The 20,487-nt window shown below is 41.1% G+C and overlaps 1 protein-coding gene across 1 annotated transcript in view; it reads left to right on the forward strand.

The window, feature by feature from the left end:
* The window catches only part of LOC142935516 (cadherin-12-like), a 59,284-nt gene that overhangs the window by 4,752 nt on the left and 34,045 nt on the right, over nucleotides 1-20,487 (forward strand). The window contains exons 2-3 of the mRNA XM_076079925.1: nucleotides 12,537-12,661; nucleotides 16,018-16,187. Coding sequence (XP_075936040.1) covers nucleotides 12,537-12,661; nucleotides 16,018-16,187 — 295 coding nt within the window. The remainder of the gene's footprint in view (nucleotides 1-12,536; nucleotides 12,662-16,017; nucleotides 16,188-20,487) is intronic.

Raw genomic sequence — 20,487 nt, forward strand, 5'->3', positions numbered from 1 at the left:
GGAATACTGCTGTTAAAAAGCACCTTATTTGTTTAAAGTGTTTGCAAACCAAATGTTACTGCACTTTTGTTCATATAGCAGTACTTTTAAAATAAAAGTGCGCAATACACTACTTTTGAATTCATTATTGAATTTTGCGCAGAAAAATCATGCGATTAAAAATTGTAATCGTTGCACAGCACTAATATATACATACATTATATACATATATATATATATATATACATTGTAGCGTGAACGGATCCCACCCTGGGGAAAGCGGGGTAGGCTTGCGCACCTAACACGGTGGTAACTCCGTCGGCTGTCCGACCTGCGTGGGTTAGTTTCCTCACGGAGGTGTCGGAACAATACCGTCAGCCTTTTTATCTCACCCCGTAGCTGAGTCGTTAAGATTTCGGAATTATTGTCTTTCTGAAAGTCTTTTACGGCTATACGCCCTAGGCGCTCTCAGTAGGATGTAACCCTAACACCCAGTATTAATAGTTATGTACATCGTCTATACTTTACTATTGCCTACCCAGATAGCAAAATTCATCCGGCCCATTGTTGGGCCACATGATTGAGTTTCTTCTGGCCCAGTATACGCCCGGGTCCTCGGCCCGAAACTGGCCAATATACAGCATGACTGTCAGATGAAACGTAAGTGGGCCTGACCTGGCCCGATGCGTTTAAACATATTGTAAAATGCTGTGGCCCAGTTCTGGCGCACATACAACATTCTAACTTTTTATAATTAACCCCAGCTTTGGCCCAACACGGATATCAGATTACGAATGTGCTGCTGGCCCAGACCTGGCCTATGTACTGCATGATGGGTTGTCTTGTTGCCATGGAGACCTAAAATCCCACGCCACCTCTTGGCTAACCTCTGTTCCACGGGGTATTTTTGCATTTCTTTCATCATGTGTCTTAAAAGCTGAAACGTGATAAATTAATAATATTAATACAATTTCGCTGAGCTGCAGTTTTTAAATGCTAAAATGTTGCCATAATGTGTTTATATACATACAAAAACATTAGCAAGTGCTAATACGTTGTAGATTGCATCTTGCTTAAAATATAAAGAAAATACCAAAATACCCAGTATCATATTTTAGCTTTTCACAAAGACAGACTAAAGAAAAAGCAAAAACACATTGAGGAACAGAGGATAGTGCAACACAAATTACCCCTGATAAGTACACAAATATGTTGATATAGATGTATGTGTATTTCTGTTAGAAATCAAAAACAAATATACAATTCAACTCAATTTTAATTAAAATTTTGGTCAGTATTGATGTATTAAACACATTAAAATGTGTAATCTTTTTTTTTTACATTCAACACCAAGTTCATGGAGATGACACTAAGATTTTGACTCGCCGTCTTCTGCCCCCTTCTCGATCCGCTGCCAGCTGCAGCCACCTCTTCATAAACATCTCAACCTCAAGTTCAGAAGCCCTCGATGTTAGAGGGTTCTTCCTTACGGCAGCTGATGTGGAAAAAAGTTCCCAAAGACATTAAAGTTTCTGTTGGTACAGACAAACAAAATGAGGTGAAATTCTGAACTATGAGGAGTATTTACTGATTACAGCTGTCTTCAGGTGTAGGGAAGCCATGGAGGTTTTCCCATTCACTCCTCTCCAATTGGTGTCCTTGGCGAGGGTGTTTGTGATGAGGTGCTTCACGAGACGCCAAACTGTATCTTTCACATCACTTCCACCAATCAGGCTGAGGTGGATTATCTAAAGTATGAAAAAATAATGTATACGTGTGCCTCTTGTCAGAAAGAATACCCTCTCTCACTCACTCACTGTCTCACTCACCAGTTTTGATCGAAAGTCAGATTCCTGAAGTTGGCTTTCAAGACTTTGGCGGCCTTGCTGGTCCTTTACTGGCAGGAGACCCTCATCTATTTCAAATTGAGACACATCTTCTTTTCTTGGATGCAGAATCTGTAGGATGTGTGTTTGCTGCTCGAGAATCATCTCCTGCTTAGTGAGCATTTCCCGCATTAATGCTGAAAAAGAAATGTGTAAAATATGACATAAACATGACATACAACTCGATGACTTTGGGTTTTTTGTTAGTTTTTAAAAAGATGAGACGGAGCTGTCTCCTCCTTGACATACCACTACTAAATACATATAGGAGAAACACTAAAACAATACATAAATGATCTACCACTTACAGGTTGTAGTTTCAAATAGGCCCCGAGGATTCCAGGATGGCACAGGCACTGGCTGAGGCCATGGATTTGGATGATCAGGATCTTAGATTTGGGTAGAAAAAAAATAAATAGTCAAAATAAATAGTCAAACATAAATACTTCAAACATTTAGACACCACCGTTTAATGAATGATTGTGTTTGCAAAAGATATTTTGATGGAAATATATAGGACATTTTGGCCAAAAAAGTTTGTGTGGATGACAATTTATTGAGCTAAGCTAAATTGAGCATCTGCTGGCTGCATCTCCATATTTACAGTGCAGACATGAGTGGAGTCAATCAAAACATCTGACTCTCAGCAAAAAAAGTAAATAAGCATTAGATTTTGGCACTTTACTTTTAGATCATGGAGTAATGATAGTTAGATTATGTTTATCGCTTCTACTTCAATATCACCAGTGGTCAGTGACTTAATGAACAAAAATAAATGTTCATTAGAGAGCTCCCACTTGCTGAACTGTCTTGCTGTATTGAACTATTTACATTTTACAACCATGTCCTCTCCTCAATGCACTGTGTTCAGCAGCCTGCAATTCAGTCGAAGTTTCACGGTATTTCGTCACATGACTCTTGGTCTCCGCCAAATCAATCATGGCTTCTAAGTTGTGCTGAGGAACGCAGAATTAAACGCTTTTTACAGGATCTGGTTAAAGCTAAGGGACTTTTCGTGGCGAGATTTTAAATGAGACATATGGAATAAAATGTTTTTGATGAAATATCACAATTTTACTTACCAAACACTCCAGGAAGAACTTTGTTGGGTCGTCCCGGACCCCTGCAATACTGACGTTAAAGAGATGCTTCACAGGCCGGCTTTTTTTCTTTTACTCTGAACAAAGTGACTTATAACACAACAGTGTTATAACCAAACAGCGGCCAGCTCCCCAATTTGAACAGACATCGATTCACCATGCTACTAATGTTACCTCGGCTGCCGGCCAACCGGAATGATATTACCCCATATTGCATGTCCCCACGTTATACACAAAACATACATAACGTTACATACATTACTGCCGTAAAGAGGCTGTGTAAAAAAAGAGGCTTGTACGTGAATGTAACCGCCATACTGGACCGTGTTTAGCTGGGTAAACAGTATTCCACAGCACACCGGGAAAGACTGGCCTGTGTTAAACAAATACAATTCAAGTGTCCACTATAGCGCTGGCGCATTGCCGAAGCAGTAAAGGCTGCATGTAGCCGTAAACATCACGTTATACCGGTTTAGTGGGGCTGACACAGCATTCTACACAGTTAATAACGTAGCTAACAAAGCTAAATTTGGTAGCTAGCTAGTTGAACACATTGAATTCATCTGTCAGTTGAAATAGGTCAGTGCACATTACTGATAACATTGGTTGTCTTGTAAAAAAAACACACTTACCTAACCAGGCAAACTTCAAGTCAACAAATAGTTCGACAATGTCCAACTTCGTCCCCACGTGGTTAAACTTTCCCTCCACAAGATGTCCGACCACCACGCTCCGCATCGCTTTTAGCCCCGACTCAGACGCGAAAACCCCATACATGACAGCAACATGCATGCGCGCCGTCGTTACGCGGTTTCCATCAAGAAAATTAAGGCTCCACTCAGAAATGCTTGTTAAACCGTTTTGAAATTACTTACTAGGGCAACGGTAGGGAGTAGTTTGCTGGCCAGGCACGTTTTTGTTAGTAGCATATGGCAAAGCTTTGTTTCTGAGTAAGGTTAATTTGAAAACATTTATGAGATCAACGATTGCTAGTTGTCTTTTTTAACAGTGTACCTAACTCTAGATTTATCTATCACCCCCCTGGGTCTGTTGGGATGGCCCAACGGACCGGTTCCTGGCCCTTAGAGGTGTGTACTAAAAAAAAACCTTGCAGTTTGGCTGTATCGAATGGCGAGCTCGCAGCTCTTCCGATTCAAGCAGTGGTAGTTGTCGGGACCCTTTTCACGTGGGTTTCAACTCCGGCTGTCGAATGGTTGGAAGGGCTGGATCTCGTTCTTGCTTGGCGGTCAAATCTGAGATTTGTGGACAGTTCTAAGGATTCTCTGGTTTTCCTCTGTTCTGCTGACGCTTAATGGTATTCACTGCGCAAGTTTGTGAAATTGGAGGCCAATTGTTCTGGGATTCCCAGGGTGTCCCCTGTTCCGTTACAGGCTGGTTGATTGCAAGGGAGAGGTCAGAGTGTCATATGCCTTTGTTCTGAGCGTTTTTCAGCGAACAAATGAAAGACTTCTGAATTGGTGGTTGTCAGATTTTGGCGGTTGTAGGCATGCAGGCGGAATGGGTCGACTAGAGTCGGGATCAGGCTCTGGGAGGGGCATTGGCTGTCTATGTTCCTGGGTGACGGCGACTTGTCCGTCTGGAACTGGCACACGGCACATCTTTCCTGGACCTAAAGTGAATCTTTCCTTGCTGAAAGACTCCTGATACTGTACATCCACATACAACTTTGATGCTTTTTGGCTAATGTCATTGTAATGTTTTTAAAACTCAACTGTTTCTTAAAGAATTTATGTTTGGCTTCATAACGCATGCAGAACTGGGCCGATGTTCCTAATATTACAAGGGTAGTGTATCATAAAGTGATGCTTTGGCAAGAGATTGATTGCAGGAAATAGGTGCTTGAATAGGCGGTGATGATCAATGATTAAATGTTTGAGGTAAATGGTCATGCCTTCTGACAGGACTGATGAAAATACAATGTTCCCGATCTGTAGAAGCACAAGTAGAAGATACCAGTGTTTATCATCTGTCTGTATTAAATCACCAAATATCAGAGGCATATTACGCAATAATCACCAAGACTGTATGGCATTCAACCCCAAATCATTGCTTGCATCAAACAACTTTACTCTTGGTGGACAGTTTCGCTGCTGATTGAAACCATAGTCAAAGGCATGTATTCTACCCGCCAGTTGTTCAGCATTTAAGAAGTTGTCCTGAATGTACTGCAGAACACGTTTGACCTCAAACTGGGCAACTCCCTCTAAAATATCATACATTATATCTACAGAAAAATTGTTGGCTTTGTTGAAATACTGAAGTGAATTCAACAGACAAATGCGTTTCACACCATATAAATGAGGTAGCGTAGGATTTGTTTGTGTAGTTTGACAATGCTGCGTATGCATTGTGACAGTTTTTAGTACAAATTCCGGGTTATCTTCACAGAATACAGTTTGAAAACAATGTTTCTCAAGGAGACAGAAAGGACAGCAATATCGAGGCCCAAATGACTCCACAAAGCCAAACAGGCAGTGCAACCTGAGATTATCCTCAGTGACCTGAACTATGATACCATGAATCACATATTTAAACATTAGAATTGTAAGTCCTTCTGTCTCCAGTACTTTCAGATCATTGACGAGTGGCTCAAGTATCAAATTAAACCATAACGTTTGATATCCTGTGCATGAAAAAGATTCACACGCTTCACAGAGATAGGTTGAACCAAAAAGGCAGGCAACTTTCATAGCTGCTGTGCATACACCTTTGTACATCAAATGTTTGGTGCAGACTAATGGGTTTTGAGGTGGTCATTTTGCAACGTTACAATTTCAATCTCCACCTGTCCAACAAGTTGAATGTAGCACTTAGTTGCTCAGCAATGCATGTCATGTCCACATGCATGAAAGTATTTGAAACGAATGACACACATTGCTCAAGTTGATCGAAGTCACAAATCCTGTTCTCAAACTCTTGCCCTAGTCTGTTTATGACTTAAGAGTACTTTTCTACAGCTTTGCCAAAAGCCCCAGATGCAGAAGCATTGTCATTCAACATCGACTGTATGGAGGGAAAGTGCAGCACTTTTTTTCTCTGTAAATGCACAGAGAAAATGTTCATCTTAGCTTTAAATGCGTTTACAGCGCTTATCATGTCAGCGACAGTTTTACCTTTGCCTTGCAGCTCACAGTTCAAATGGTTCAGTTTCCCAGTGATGTCCGTTAAAAAGGCAAGGTCAAGTATCCACTCAGTGTCCTCGAGCAGCGAGCAGAATCCCCTTTGGATTGCATGAACTCTTTCTTGTCCCAAAAGTGACAAGAAACGCTGCAAAATTCGTCCCCTGCTGAGCCATGGGATTTCTGTGTGTAGCAACAGGTCACCATATTCAGCTGACAGCCCCTCCAATAGCACCTTGAATATCCTGTGTTGTTTGGCTTTGGAGTGGATGCCATTTATGATCTTCACGACAGGAGTCATCACATGATCAAAGCCTTTTGGACTTTTGGACATAGCGCCTGCTGGGGAATGATGCAGTGGTAATGTAGAATTTTTGAGAAGTCTGGGTCACCTTTGCATTGCGCAATGAAGCCTGCATGCCGGCCCGTCATAGCGGGAGTGTCACGGGGCATGATGGAGGACTCAAACGCAGACCAGAAGTAGAGTGAAGTGGGAATTTAATGAACACCTACAAGAACACACAGGGAATCCAGGGACAAGACAAGAGACGAGGGGGCAAATCCAGCAGGACGAGGCAGGGCAGGCAGACGTGGGAAACCGGGAACAGGACAAGACAAACGGGCGGGTAGAACACAAACAATGACCTGGCAGTGAGTATTTATTTTATTTATTTAAAAGGGACCATGTACAGTTTAAACATAAATGTCTCCATTCAATGCACTGTACCAGATTGTAGCTTAAGCTAATTTGCATCTGCAGTCCCTTGGCAGGTCAAAAAAGGACAAGACAATAACACAGTAAAAGGAAAAGACATAATACAGAGATATACCACAAAAAACATACAAGACACCCAATACAACGCTACACACAAATGGCACATCAAAAATGAATGTGTGTCAATAAAATCAAGTCAGAAAAGACCACAAGAATTGAGGTCAGTGTGTGCAGTGTTGTGCAGTTTTTAAAATACTTTTTAAGTTGGCTTTAAAAGTGCTAATAGTGCTGCAGCTCCTCACACCTTCAGGCAGGGTGTTCCAGTGGTGTGTTGCTTTTACAGTGAAGGCAGATTGACCAAAAGTAGTGCGGCGAAATGGTATTGTACAGTCTCCTGTAGAGGATATTCTCGCTGATCTAATAGAAGTTGCTGAGCGAGTATATACAAAGTCACGGAGTGGAGGAGGGGCCAAACCATTTAAAAGTCTATAGACCAGACACAAATTTGAGAACAATCTAAAATTGTTATTATGCTTCTCCAATACCCTACAATGGTGAAACTGCAACGGCCTTTTGTCCAGAATTTTTATTGTTTGCTTATATAAAGATTTGAGAGGTCTTATGGCTGTTTCACCAGCCTGCCCCAAACATGTAATGCAATAGGACATATGAGGAAGGATCATGGCATGCATAAATATCTTTGCTGCATTTGGAGAGAGACAGTTTCTGATGTGTCTAAAATTTGCTAGGTTGTATTTTATGAGTGAGTGAGAGACAGGGGTTTATAAAGTGGTTTGAACAGGTGAGGGGAGTTGTGCTGATGAGGAGGGAGTGCTTGATTAGAGGCAGGTGAAGGGAGTTAGGCTGATGCTGAGGGAGTGAGGAGGGTGAAGCTACACAAAGACACACAGAACACACAAGGCAAAGCCTGATCGTGACAGGGAGCCCCGTCTGTTGTCAGCAGCACCAGCTTTTCTAATGGTACCTTTTTCTCCACAAAGAACCTCTTCACCGCATTGTAGATGTCAATTCCCCTCGTTGTTGTATTCAGGAGCAGAAGTGTGAGGACTTCTTCTTTTGTGGAGAAATCATCAAACACCATTCGGATCAACATCATCAGCTGTACTGGTGCTGTCCACGGACTCATCGCACTGGATGCTAAATCACCTGCACTTAACCAGATCCCGGTCCAGTTGCTCCGTCAAGTTTTCGGACATAGCCGACACTCTTCTAACCATCGTACTTGCCCCCAGTTGGACATCGGAGAGAGTGGAGATGGTATCGGGACCATACTTCTCGTCTTTGAACACAGTGTTTGCAGCTATCATCATTTCTTCTTTCAAGACCTCCCCGTCCGAAAAGGCTTTATTGTTCTTTATCAAAAAATTCACAGCTCTAAACGAAGCTTCAGTTGCTTTTTGTGATTTTATCATCGGCCTCGTGAAAAAAGATGTTTGCCCAAAGCTGCCTTTAAGTCACTGGCTTTTTCTGTCCGTAGTGCGCTGCTAGGTGGGTAGTTAGCACGGAAGCTTTTGTAACACATTGTGCCGCTTTGCCGTCGCAACAGTTGCCCCGCAAATGAGACACAGATTTTTATTTCACTGTTCAGATGTAAAAACCACATCTAGCTCCCCATCGTAGCTCCGCCCGCTTCCTTGTCTCAGCAAAGAGTGAGATGGCGGTTTATATATTGAATATTGAACTTTGACTTCAGACAAAGTCAGAGTTCATATATACATAAAACATTTTTGTTTTTAAAATGATATATTAAATATTAGCATTTTAAAATCTACATTAATGCAAGCGTTTTTGATTCAAAAAGAACAGCAACTAAAATCTTTAGACGGACTGTAATAAGCTCTACCTTTTTTTTTTTTAGAACATGCCTTGCTGGCGACTCACGTGCTCCCTGCGGGCGACCAGGTGCCCGTTGGCTACCTCTGCTCTCGTGTCACTTCTCGTTCCAAGAAAAAAAAATGCCGACAGCCAAAATGCTGAACTCGAGGTTTCACAACGTCAGTCCACAAAATTGAATTACCCCAGTGAGAGCTATTTACAATACAATACCATGTGTAACCCATTCAACAGTAAAATCCAACACATCATTGGTAGAATATATAGAGGCCTGCTTCATAACTAGTAGGTAGGCTCTTTAGTCTGATACATGTGCATACATTACTGGTTGATTTGCTTATGAATACATTAGTGTCAATTAGGAATATAAAGAGTACTTTAACAGGCAAACTTGTCTAAGCTCTATGGTCCTACAAATGGGGAGGTAACACGTGCAAGGCCTGAAGAGGCTGTCAGTTTCAATCAGCCGGGCTCCACCCGGGTCCCTGATTAATCTGCTGTTAGTGCTAATAGCAGGATCACTGGAGGAGGAAAGGCTGCCTGGTAGGAGGGTGGCAGAGGGAATCACATGACCTTATGCCACTAAAACCTTTAGCTGGATCTGTGGAGAAGGACAGGTTTAGAAGATTATGACGACAGAGCTGGAGTCCTGCTTGGACCAAAGGAGTTACAACCAAACAAACACATGCACGTCTCATCAATTACCAATTTCCTCCAGCAGGCAAACAGGCCACTCAAATGAAGGAGCATGTTTGCACTGCTTGTCCTAAAAACACTTCACACTGAGCTGCACCAAGCACAGAATGTGGACAGGCCACATGTCCAACTAAAATAGTGGATAATGAGGTTCTATGAAGTCTTGTGTGTTCAGAGTTGGTCCGAAGGTTACTGGGCTAAATTTCTGCCCTCACTTCTACTAAAAAAGTATAATGTAGAGAGGAATCCTGACCAAGCTCTATAGAGTTATATTTGCACCTTTTGTACATTTTTAAAACGGGGGAGAAGAGGAAAACATTTTATATGATTATAATGTTATAGATAGAACTAAGAAAATAAAGAACACCGTAGGCTTCGAAATATAGTGCATTAACATTTCAATGTGTATTCCAGTGGAACAGCATTACACCAAATAACCCTTATGTCCAAACAAACAGTAAATTCCTTTTCTATAGATGGGCACTCTCATCCATAGAAAAAGTCTGATTATTAATATACAACCACCTTCCTCAGAATAGTCTTACTAGAATGAAACGGAAAGGTGGGCAAACTCAAACAGTTAAACCAAAACGGGCTAAGAAGTTAGAGCCATGTAGCGTTGTTGCTGGTAGCAAATTTAATAAATAATTATTAATATCAATTTATGTAACTATTATTAGTGATTCAATTATGATTCCTAAACCCATACATTTGCATAACATAATGATGGTACTTAGCTTACGCCATAAGCCACCATTAGTTTGACAAACAGAATGTAACATAAGATTAAATTTTGGACGCCACCCAATTTTGGACAAATTGGGAAAACTTCGGACTTACTGACAGAGTCGTGATACAAAGAATGATACCAAATAGTTTGATAAGAATCACTGAATAAAACCTGAACAATTAAAGATTGAATTAATTAATGAATTAAACAATTACACAACATAGATAGACCTCGTTATCATGACACAGACAGACTTCCGTAGATATACATGTGTACCTTTATACATAATAAATGAATGGATAGGATTAAACTCAACATTCCAGAACGTCCCACCTTGGTCTTGTGCTGTGGTTGAGATACAACTTGCAAGAAGAGTAATTAAAACATCCAGTTTATATGCCAGGAAACTACAAGAATTGTAAACAGAGTTTGCTGTCAGACGATCCTATTGCTGTCAATGCAATGTGACCTGTGTGAATCAGATTTTATAAGATTGTATGCATAGCTCTTGTTTGTTTTATATGTTTAATAATTATTTTGCAACCTTACCTGAACCTGAGCATTAGCCACCTCTTTACTCTTCTTGGCTTGTTTGTAAAAAGCCAGTGTGAGGCAACAATGTATCATTGTCCACACGAGATGGACAGACCTACAGAGGTTCCATATACTGAGGAACGTATTATCCGTTATGTGACAAAAAGGTATGGTCGGTAATTGTAGAATACAAACATTTTTGTTATATTTGTTGACATTTTCTTCACATCTCAACAATCAATGAGTCAGATACTCAAAAAGGTTTGGTATCTCTGGCTGTCACAGGACTGTAATAAGCTCTACCTACTTACACCTACATGTCTACCTACATACCTGTCTACTGATCTACATGTCTATATACCTGACTGTCTACCTAACTACCTGTCTACATACCTGACTGTCTACCTAACTACCTGTCTACATACCTGACTGTCTATGTATCTACTTGTCTGCATACCTGACTGTCTACATATTTACCTGTCTACATTTCTGACTGACTACCTATCCACCTGTCTACACACCTGCCGGTCTACATACCTGACTGGTTCCCTATCTATCTGTCTGTCTACCTTTGATGAAATCAAATAAGACTGCAGTGACCCTAAAGCATGTTTCAGATAAAACATTAGTGCTTTGATTGATTTGAATTCCTCCTCTATCAATCCCTCCTTTACCTTGCATTTGAAACTATTTTTAATGGACAATATGTGTAAACATATATCATAAAACAGAAATGCCTTCGGAATATGATAAAACTTGTGACAAATCAAAATAAACACAGGTTACACCATGACTTCATATTCATATTGAACCTTACCTTCATAACACTGCAGAGTTGGTTATGTTGCTGCAGTTCCTATATAGAACTCTCATGTTTGTTAGTCTCTCAGCAGGATGTATGAGCAGCTCTTGTGGCCTTTTGGGGTGGTTATCTATCACCTCATTGTCCTCATTACATATGTCTGCCTGACCTTTGCAGTGGCACTTCCATCTGTCGCTGTGGGGCATGGCTTCCCAACAAAAGCACATTGTGAGATCATTAGCATTCTTCACACAAGTCTTAAAGTCATTGTTTGAAATATCTGTATTCAGAACTAACAACAGCAACATCAAGTGATAAATACATTATGTAAAACACAAAAAGTGTTTGTTGAATATTCCAGAGAAGTTACATTTTTACCTCAGCTTATTATTTTTAAAGGCACTAACGTTGTTTCACCTCCTTTTAGCAACATGAGTCGCATGTAACTTCTTTAAATCTGCACGTCCTTAATGCATAATTTCAGAGACCTATGACTGCGGTAACACATGCACCTTAAAAAAAAAAGGACAGAGAGCTGATGGAAACACAACATCAGAAAAGTGTATTTTCAGCCAGAAGAGATAAATATACTAGACAAGAAGAGGAAAAGGAGGACAATGATGACAGAAAAAGGGAAATCAACTGTGCAATAAGTAATGTGACAGACAGTCTTGGGAGAAACAGGTTGACATCTTTGGTCGTCATTTTGAAACACTTGAAACACAGCTGATCTACTACATCAGGACTGTGTCTGTGTCTATTCATTTTCTGTTATATTTTGAGAAACTTTACTTTCGATTAAAATGCTTGACACGGGAGGCACGGGAGAACCAGGACTGAGCAGAGCAGACTGTCAGACCCTGCTGCAGTGGAATTAGGTTTTCTAAAGGGATTCTGGTGCTCGGAAACACTACGGCTTTAGTCCACAGGGAACGCCAAAATAACCAGAAAAATAAAGTTCCTCATTGTAGCTTTAGCTGTAACACATGTTCTGTTTATATCATGTTTCATTGTGACTGACTGTGCAGCTGTAGTTGGAGCATTCAGAGCTATATGATTTCATGTTCTGTGCCTCTCCGTGTATTTCTTTCCCTCTGCAGCTCCACACAGACATAGACAATGGAGACAATGCAGTCAAGTACACACTGTCAGGAGAAGGAGCTGGGTCCATCTTCATCATTGATCAAATTACTGGAGATATACATGCGCTGGTGGGGCTTGACAGGTCAGTACTCATCAACATTAATAACAATTTAGAAATAAATGTCCTAAATGTAATGCAAAACTTCTAGTAGAGAAATTAGTGGCATCTAATAAACAGATTGATTTACATTGCATAGAAGAATTCATCTGAACAATGTGTCCCTGTTTATTACATTGTAATCAGTGAGTAAAGGATATCTATAGTAGCACATGAGTCTCTCCGTCTTGGAATGGGTCATTAGAAATGATCTGCTTCAAACAGTAGAGTAGTAAAGACACTAGCTTAGCGTAAAGTGCTACCAACTGCTACCAACAATGATGAGCAAGGAAAAACAAACCCTTTCAAGTCTTGCTCTACTTAAGTGTTGATGTAATGGGAAATCAATAAAGGTTTGAAATGTCCTTGGTTAGGTCCAGCTGGGTGAGAGAGCGTGTTCAGACACGTTACACAGCCCCCTCACTCGTTCTAATGTAGCCCTCTGCATCGTGTGGCTCAACTTATTCTTCAACACACTGCAGCGTCAACCAGCAATGTGCTGTATTGGTCAATCAAATATGATCAAGCACACTTTCCTGGTATATTACGTTATGCAATCATGGAAGGGCATACTTGTACAGTTTACGATTGTCGCTGCTCCGTTCCAAAGTTGTGAAATCCTGTCTCATAGTATTATGTAAAAGTGTGCCATGTTTTGGCAAATGAGAGGCCATTAAATTCCTTGATCCGGTACTCAAACTTGGCCTTCTAGAATCATACTGACAAGAGGCAGCGCTTACATCACAGCCACTTGTCTTTTATTTTCCACCTGAAAATGTTAAGACACCACTGAAGCAAGTTTAAATCACATCTAAATCAAAGTAGTGATAGAGGAGACCATCATTAAAGCATCATCAATGTTAGGCATTTTTTTCTGAATGTTTCTGCGTTAAATAGGCAAAAAAACATATAGTATTGAGTAGCTGCTCAGCTTTGCTCACTTTGTGTCTTTTCATCAAAGGTAATACAAGCTACATTTAAATAATGACCATGGGTAGAATGTACGGCTAACCTTGCCAATCTTGCAAATTGCCAATTGCTATAATAAAGCTAACATGAGGTAGTTTTGGAGTGTTATTCCTGTGGACAGCTGCTGTATAATTTACAAATTAACAAGCTAATAGGCCAAAGCAATGAGCTAATGGGAAACAGGTGTGTAAGGTGTTTGCAATTCCACTTTGACAAAAGAGGAGCGAGACAAAAATCTCTAACAGTATCGTCACACTACTGTATATTAATGCTCAGAGCACGGTACCAAACTAAGGCTGTACATCTCTTATACCTTTGAGCACACCCATCTCAAGGGTCCTTATTTGTTCATACTCCCTTTGGCTAAGGCTCTTTCTCACCAAAGGTCCAGGCTTGTCCCATTCTGTGACTGGGATCCAGTACACATAAGGAAATATCAGGCAGTGAATGTACATGTATGACAGGACAAGTAAATGACCATTCCCTAGTTGAGGATTACTCTATGAATAAAAGTTTTTTACAATTACGTACATTCAATTCTAAAAATGCCATCTGAGTATCCCATGGAGCCATCTAGACCTCTGCCACAATGTTGTAAGAATACTCTGTGTCGGGGCAAATAGCAGATAAAGCTAAAAGATCTAAATGCATGCACAGTGATTTCAAATTTGAATCCTTTCCAGTACTGCAGTGTTCAAATCACACAGTTTGTAAGCTTTATTAAATTCTGCCAGGACGTAATCAACTATTTTCATCTCGCTGTCTGGTCAGACCCTAGAAATCTGGAGACATTTCATCAAAGCCTGGAACTTTGAAGTTCTACTACTTCTGATGATGGTAAAGGCATTATAATAGGTGTTTGAGACGATGCAGGTAAATGTTGACGGATCAAAGTTTTGGCAGGATTATGGGCAGTAGTCCTTTCATGGACAGCTACGGGGAAGGGGGGAATATCCATGGTCTCAATGGCCCATTAATCCAAAACCCCAATAGTCCGAAAAAATGTCCCTTTGGGGTTTTGGAATAATGGCCGTTGGAACACTAGCATGGCACCCGGGTGGCGCAGACTTGTAATTTTTTTCAAAAATTCTTACAAAACTGAGACCAATGTCCGAGGAGCAAATCAGCATATATCTAGAATGAGGGTTACTGGTTGTCTTTCTGGTCCCGGATCACTGACTGTTTTAGACCCTAGCTGTGTTTTGGCCTGTGACTAGTACGGTACAGAATCCTGTCCCACATGATGAGGATTCATCGTTGTCCAAGCTACTTCTGCTGGCTGATCTGGATGAAGTTTGGGTTTAATGACCAAATTACAGTAACTTCTATCACAATTCCCACACCTACGCAGGAAAGAGATTGCTTTGTCATCAGTTTTAATAATCTGTCTACTAATTCACAAGTCGTCATATATTTTTTCTATCTGCTTCGATGCATTATATGTTACTTTTTACATTGCATTGCAGTACAAATTACACCTCCTGAATAATACAGTCATATTCACTGCTGGAGATTGACATTACAAAATGGGGAGCACACTACGAAGTGGTTAATCGTAACCAATATCATTAATTCTAACATAGACTGGGGGAAAAGCAGGGAGACATTGCAGGTGTTGCAATGACAATAATATTCTAATGTAATCACCTAATCGCAGCCCCCAGCAACGTGATCTCAGTTAGGTTCAAGAAAAACATTACAGGTCTTAAAATAAGTACGTTAACGAAGTAAACATGCCACTAATGTCACTAACATAACAACCCTGTTCTTGAACTATAAGTGGTCTCTCTTGGTGTTTATACTACGTCACTAGCTCTGTACGTTGCATATATTAACGTGGGTGCTTCAGAATTCATGTGTCCATCACAACAAAGGACATTATTGACTTTCTAGTATTGTTTCAGTGGTGCTGACAAGTCATTTTAACACATGCAGTACCACCACCATGTAATATGCTGTTAAGAGGTTGTGATCGTGTCATTATTTCTGTAAGATCAGGCCCACAGTATTCCCACTTTAAACCTAATCCCATACATTGTTATCCGTGGATTGTGTTCATTCGAGGGTAGTATGTCTGTATTGGTAGTTTGTCAGTGGACAAAGAGAGGGACTTCCATTATTTCAACTATCCATATTTAATATCTGTTTTTGTTTCTTGGTATTTATCACTCATTCATCCAAAATAATAAGAATATCTGTAAAACCCACATAGTTGGAATCAGCACAAGCTGACATCAAAACCACACACACACACAGAAACATAAATACCATGAAACAGATAATTTAGAGCCTCACTACATAATCCTCATGTAGTCTCTGTTGATTAGACATATTAATACTAGTGCATTAACATAACATGTGATATTTTACAGGGAGGAGAAGTCCTACTACACGCTGAAGGCCCAGGCTGTTGACACCTACACAGGCCTCCCTCTGGAGCCTCAGTCTGAGTTCATCATCAAGGTGCAGGACATCAACGACAACGAGCCACGATTTCCTGATGGTCCCTACAGCGCCTGTGTCCCTGAGATGTCTCCAACAGGTAGGACTGCTAGAAGTTGAGTTAAGAGGGCATTTATTTTATTTATTTCATTTACTTTATTGGCATGCAAGTTTCAAGAAAACAATGTTGCCAGACCATCGAAATACAAAAGTACACAATAATATTAATATGAATATTAACTCAACATTAAGGTCATGGACCGAGTGAATAGACCAGAGAGACAGTTTTTTTTTTGGATTTTTTATTTTTATTTTAGAAAGGCAAAAGGAGGTAAAAAAAATACTTTTGGGTCAATAAAGAGATCAACATAAACAGAACTAACTAAGAGAGGTGAGTAGCACAAACAGACCTTTTCGACTGAGACATGGGGGAATCATATATGGTGGCTGATCAGGCCATTCACTCACAAACTGGCATAGACGTAACCATTTACACCAACTATAATCCTCACAAAACATGAACGTATAGCGCTACCTAACATTAGGATGATACAATGCCAAAAACACTTTGTCCAAAGGCAATAAGTCAGACACGTTCCCGGTGGGTGTTGGCCTCCGCCAGGGCTGCCCTTTGTCACCGGTCCTGTTCGTGATTTTCATGGACAGGATATCTAGGCGCAGCCTGGGGGCGGAGAACGTCAGTTTCGGGGGTCTCGGGATCGCCTCTCTGCTATTTGCAGATGATGTGGTCCTGTTAGCCTCCTCGGATCGTGACCTCCAGCATTCACTGGGACGGTTTGCAGCCGAGTGTGAAGCGGCGGGGATGAGAGTTAGCACCTCCAAATCTGAGGCCATGGTGCTCTGCCGGAAACCGGTGGATTGCTCCCTCCAGGTGGGGACGGAGTGCCTACCTCAAGCGAAGGAGTTCAAGTATCTCGGGGTCTTGTTCACGAGTGAGGGTAAGATGGAGCGGGAGATCGACAGACGGATCGGTGCAGCTGCAGCAGTAAAGCAGGCGCTGCACCGGACCGTCTTGGTGAAGAGGGAGCTGAGCCGGAAGGCAAAGCTCTCAATTTACCACTCGGTCTACGTTCCTACCCTCACCTATGGTCACGAACTCTGGGTCGTGACCGAAAGGACAAGGTCGCGGCTACAAGCGGCCGAAATGAGTTTCCTCCGTAGGGTGGCCGGGCTCAGCCTTAGAGATAGGGTAAGGAGCTCGGTCATCAGGAGGGAGCTTGGAGTCGAGCCGCTACTCCTTCGCGTCGAAAGGAGTCAGCTGAGGTGGTTCGGGCATCTAATTAGGATGCCTCCTGGACGCCTCCCACTGGAGGTTTTCCAGGCACGTCCAACTGGGAAGAGACCCCGGGGAAGACCCAGAACACGCTGGAGAGATTACATCTCCCAGCTGGCCTGGGAACGCCTCGGGATCCCCCAGAATGAGCTGGAACATGTTGCCGGTGAGAGGGAGGTCTGGGTCGGCCTGCTTGCCCTGCTGCCACCGCGACCCGACCCCGGATAAGCGGTGGAAAATGGATGGATGGATGGACTTTGTCCAAAGAATTAATATCAAAAATCACACTAGAAAATACTGCCCCTCCCCATGATGCAGGAGGAACATAGCATGGTCCAATTGACCATCAGCACTCTCTAAAACTTTAAGTAAATGAAACAGATGAAAAGCGTTACCAGCATGTCTCAAAACCGGTCAGAGTCAGAGAAGTTATTTCACCTGGCGTTCTACAAAAAAACCAAATGTGGTCAAAGAGACCAGAGCTTAACCAAGAATGGACAGAATGTGAAATGTTAATTCTTCCCACAGTTCAAAACCAGGATGTCTCATGTGTTCAGAGACCTTGACGACAAGCAGCAATGTGAAGCACCACTATGAGACAAAGAACAACTCTGTTGAGCAAACCTACCCACTCAAATCCAAAAAGAGATGATCAGAATCCCAACACATTCATTCACTGGGAATGGGGCTGAAACAAGTGGTTTAGATAAGCACAGTCATAATCCCTGCAAACAATTTCCTCTCATTATAAAATGACAAGAATATAATATCGTGGCTCTTTTGGTTGACATCACTTCACAACTGTATGAACTGAATTTTAAGCTGCAGGACAATTCAGTTAAGTTAAATGTCATGAGTAGAATAATAATTACAAGCAGTCCAAAGGGAGGGCAGAGGTCACACGCCATTTGACTGGCGCTCTCTTCACTGTTATAATCCTTTAGTCGTTGACTGGTGTGATTTTAGACAGGAAATAGACATTAAACTAGAAACTAATTCGAAGCATTTTAACCCCTTGCTAACCTTTATAAACTAAATCATACATGGACGGATATTTCTAAATTAAGATTTTAGCTTCACCACGAACAAGCCGTTTTTTTTCAAACAGGTCACATGTTTGTTGATTAATACAGCGTTAAGCTGCCAGTATGCTTCTTGTCGGAGGGTTGAACAGCTTCAGAACACCCTCCACACCTCTCGGTTATCAGATTAGAGGGAGCTGTGTATATTTTCTGTAACTTTCTGAAACCGATAATCCGGCATTCAACCCCCCCCCCCCCAATGAGTAACACTGGCTGTGGTTACACTTGTCTTCTCAATGCAACTTTGTGATCCTCTGCACCAGTGTGTTCTCATACATCTACACACTTCACAGGGACCTGCCTGATCAGATACAGGACTTTAATTCCTAAGGTTTTTGGTTCAACTTGGATTTATTAAGTTAACACACACACTCACACTAAGCCAGACTTAGTGGCCCATCTGTCAGCTAAATGCCATTACTGAGAGGTAATTTAACAGTCAAGGTCTTTAGGCTTTAAGTTGTTAATGCTTCAGCTGAGGACCAAAGTGCTCTAAGAGAACAAGTGTGAGCCCAGTATGTTTCTGTTGCAGAGAAATACAGCAACAAACTGTATCGCGGATTAGCTGTGGTAGGGAACAGCAAGTATCCATATGATAAAAGCATAATCCTATCTATGAGGAATGCACTGCTAAGAATAGATGCAGCCATGTTTCTCTTTTTTTTTTTTCAAAGCTCCTGGAGGACCGTTTCCTGTGGAGCTGTGACTTCTCACGTTCTTTTTTTAAATAATACTCTTTCTAAAACATGCATTTGTATTGTAGCGGTACAGCTCTGTGCTGTTTCTTAAAGGGGAAACCCACCAATGTCACACATGAAGCTCACTTTAGTTGTCATGTGGAGAGCTACGTGGCTCCGGACAAATAACCCTGATGATGTCATTGGAGGAGAGAGGGAGGTAGAAATCAGTTAATGAAATCTCACCATGATGTTAATGTTTGAGTGACTTGTTTCAAAGTTGGTGGATAAAGTTGACAGACATAAAATGTAAAAAACAAATATGAAAGGAAAGAACTTCAGAACTATAATGAGATTTCACCCAAAGAAACTTTTTTGGGAAATCACAAAGCAAAATTCACTTTAAAATGTTGCATAACGTCATCATTTCCAAATGTGTTGACGTGATGTTAAATTACCTTTTGAAGACCTGAGACAGAAACACGGATGCTACTCTTTTGTCAGGACCCTTCTCAATTGTGTTTGGAGTCACCGAGAGAAGTTTGTTGATTACTAGACTGGACATTCTATAACAATTACCCCTAAAGACATAGTCACGACATATGAATGTAATAATCCATTGAGTTACATGACAAGCATACATAATGCATGTACATAGATACCCTTATGACAAGCAAAAAGGGAAACTCACCATCTCATATTTTAGAGAATTACTTTCTCTAGTCCCTGATTAAGGTATATTGACTTTTCTGTTTTATATGTTTGGATACCTTATTTTTATATTGATTGTCTACTTTTACACACTGATAACTTAACTGTGTAAAAATGTCCATTGACCTGCTGAATGTCTGTCTGTGCACAATGTTCAATAAAGACAATAACTTGCTATTGAGATGCTATACAATGATTATTATTCTGTAGAGCCACAGCCAAGATGAATATTAATTTGATAAACACAGTGACACTTTGAAGATCACTCCCTGACTGTATTTTTTCCCTGTCAAGCTGTCATCTGAACCAAGCTGACACCTAAATACAATGTAACAGATACCGTTGTTTCTTTTTAAATATTTGTTTTGGGGCATCTCTCCCCCAGAGAAAGAGGTTGTACTCAGGTTATCACCCGGCTACCAAGGCGCTCCCCCTTAACAGCTATCTTAATGGTGAAGTGTGTAACACCTGGCCACATGCTCCAAACAAACAAGCAGCATTTCACCTCCACTACTGGGTCCATACAATCTACATTTATAGTCACCAGTTATAAAATAGAAAGCCTTACAGCAGGGCAAGAATATGTCAAATTCAACCAAACTGGTTATCTTTTAATCTTCATGTGTAGCGTCGGCC

The sequence above is a fragment of the Anarhichas minor genome, unplaced genomic scaffold (assembly GCF_050575085.1).
Source record: "Anarhichas minor isolate MPS153535 unplaced genomic scaffold, ASM5057508v1 ptg000006l, whole genome shotgun sequence".
Taxonomy (NCBI): Eukaryota; Metazoa; Chordata; class Actinopteri; order Perciformes; family Anarhichadidae; genus Anarhichas; species Anarhichas minor.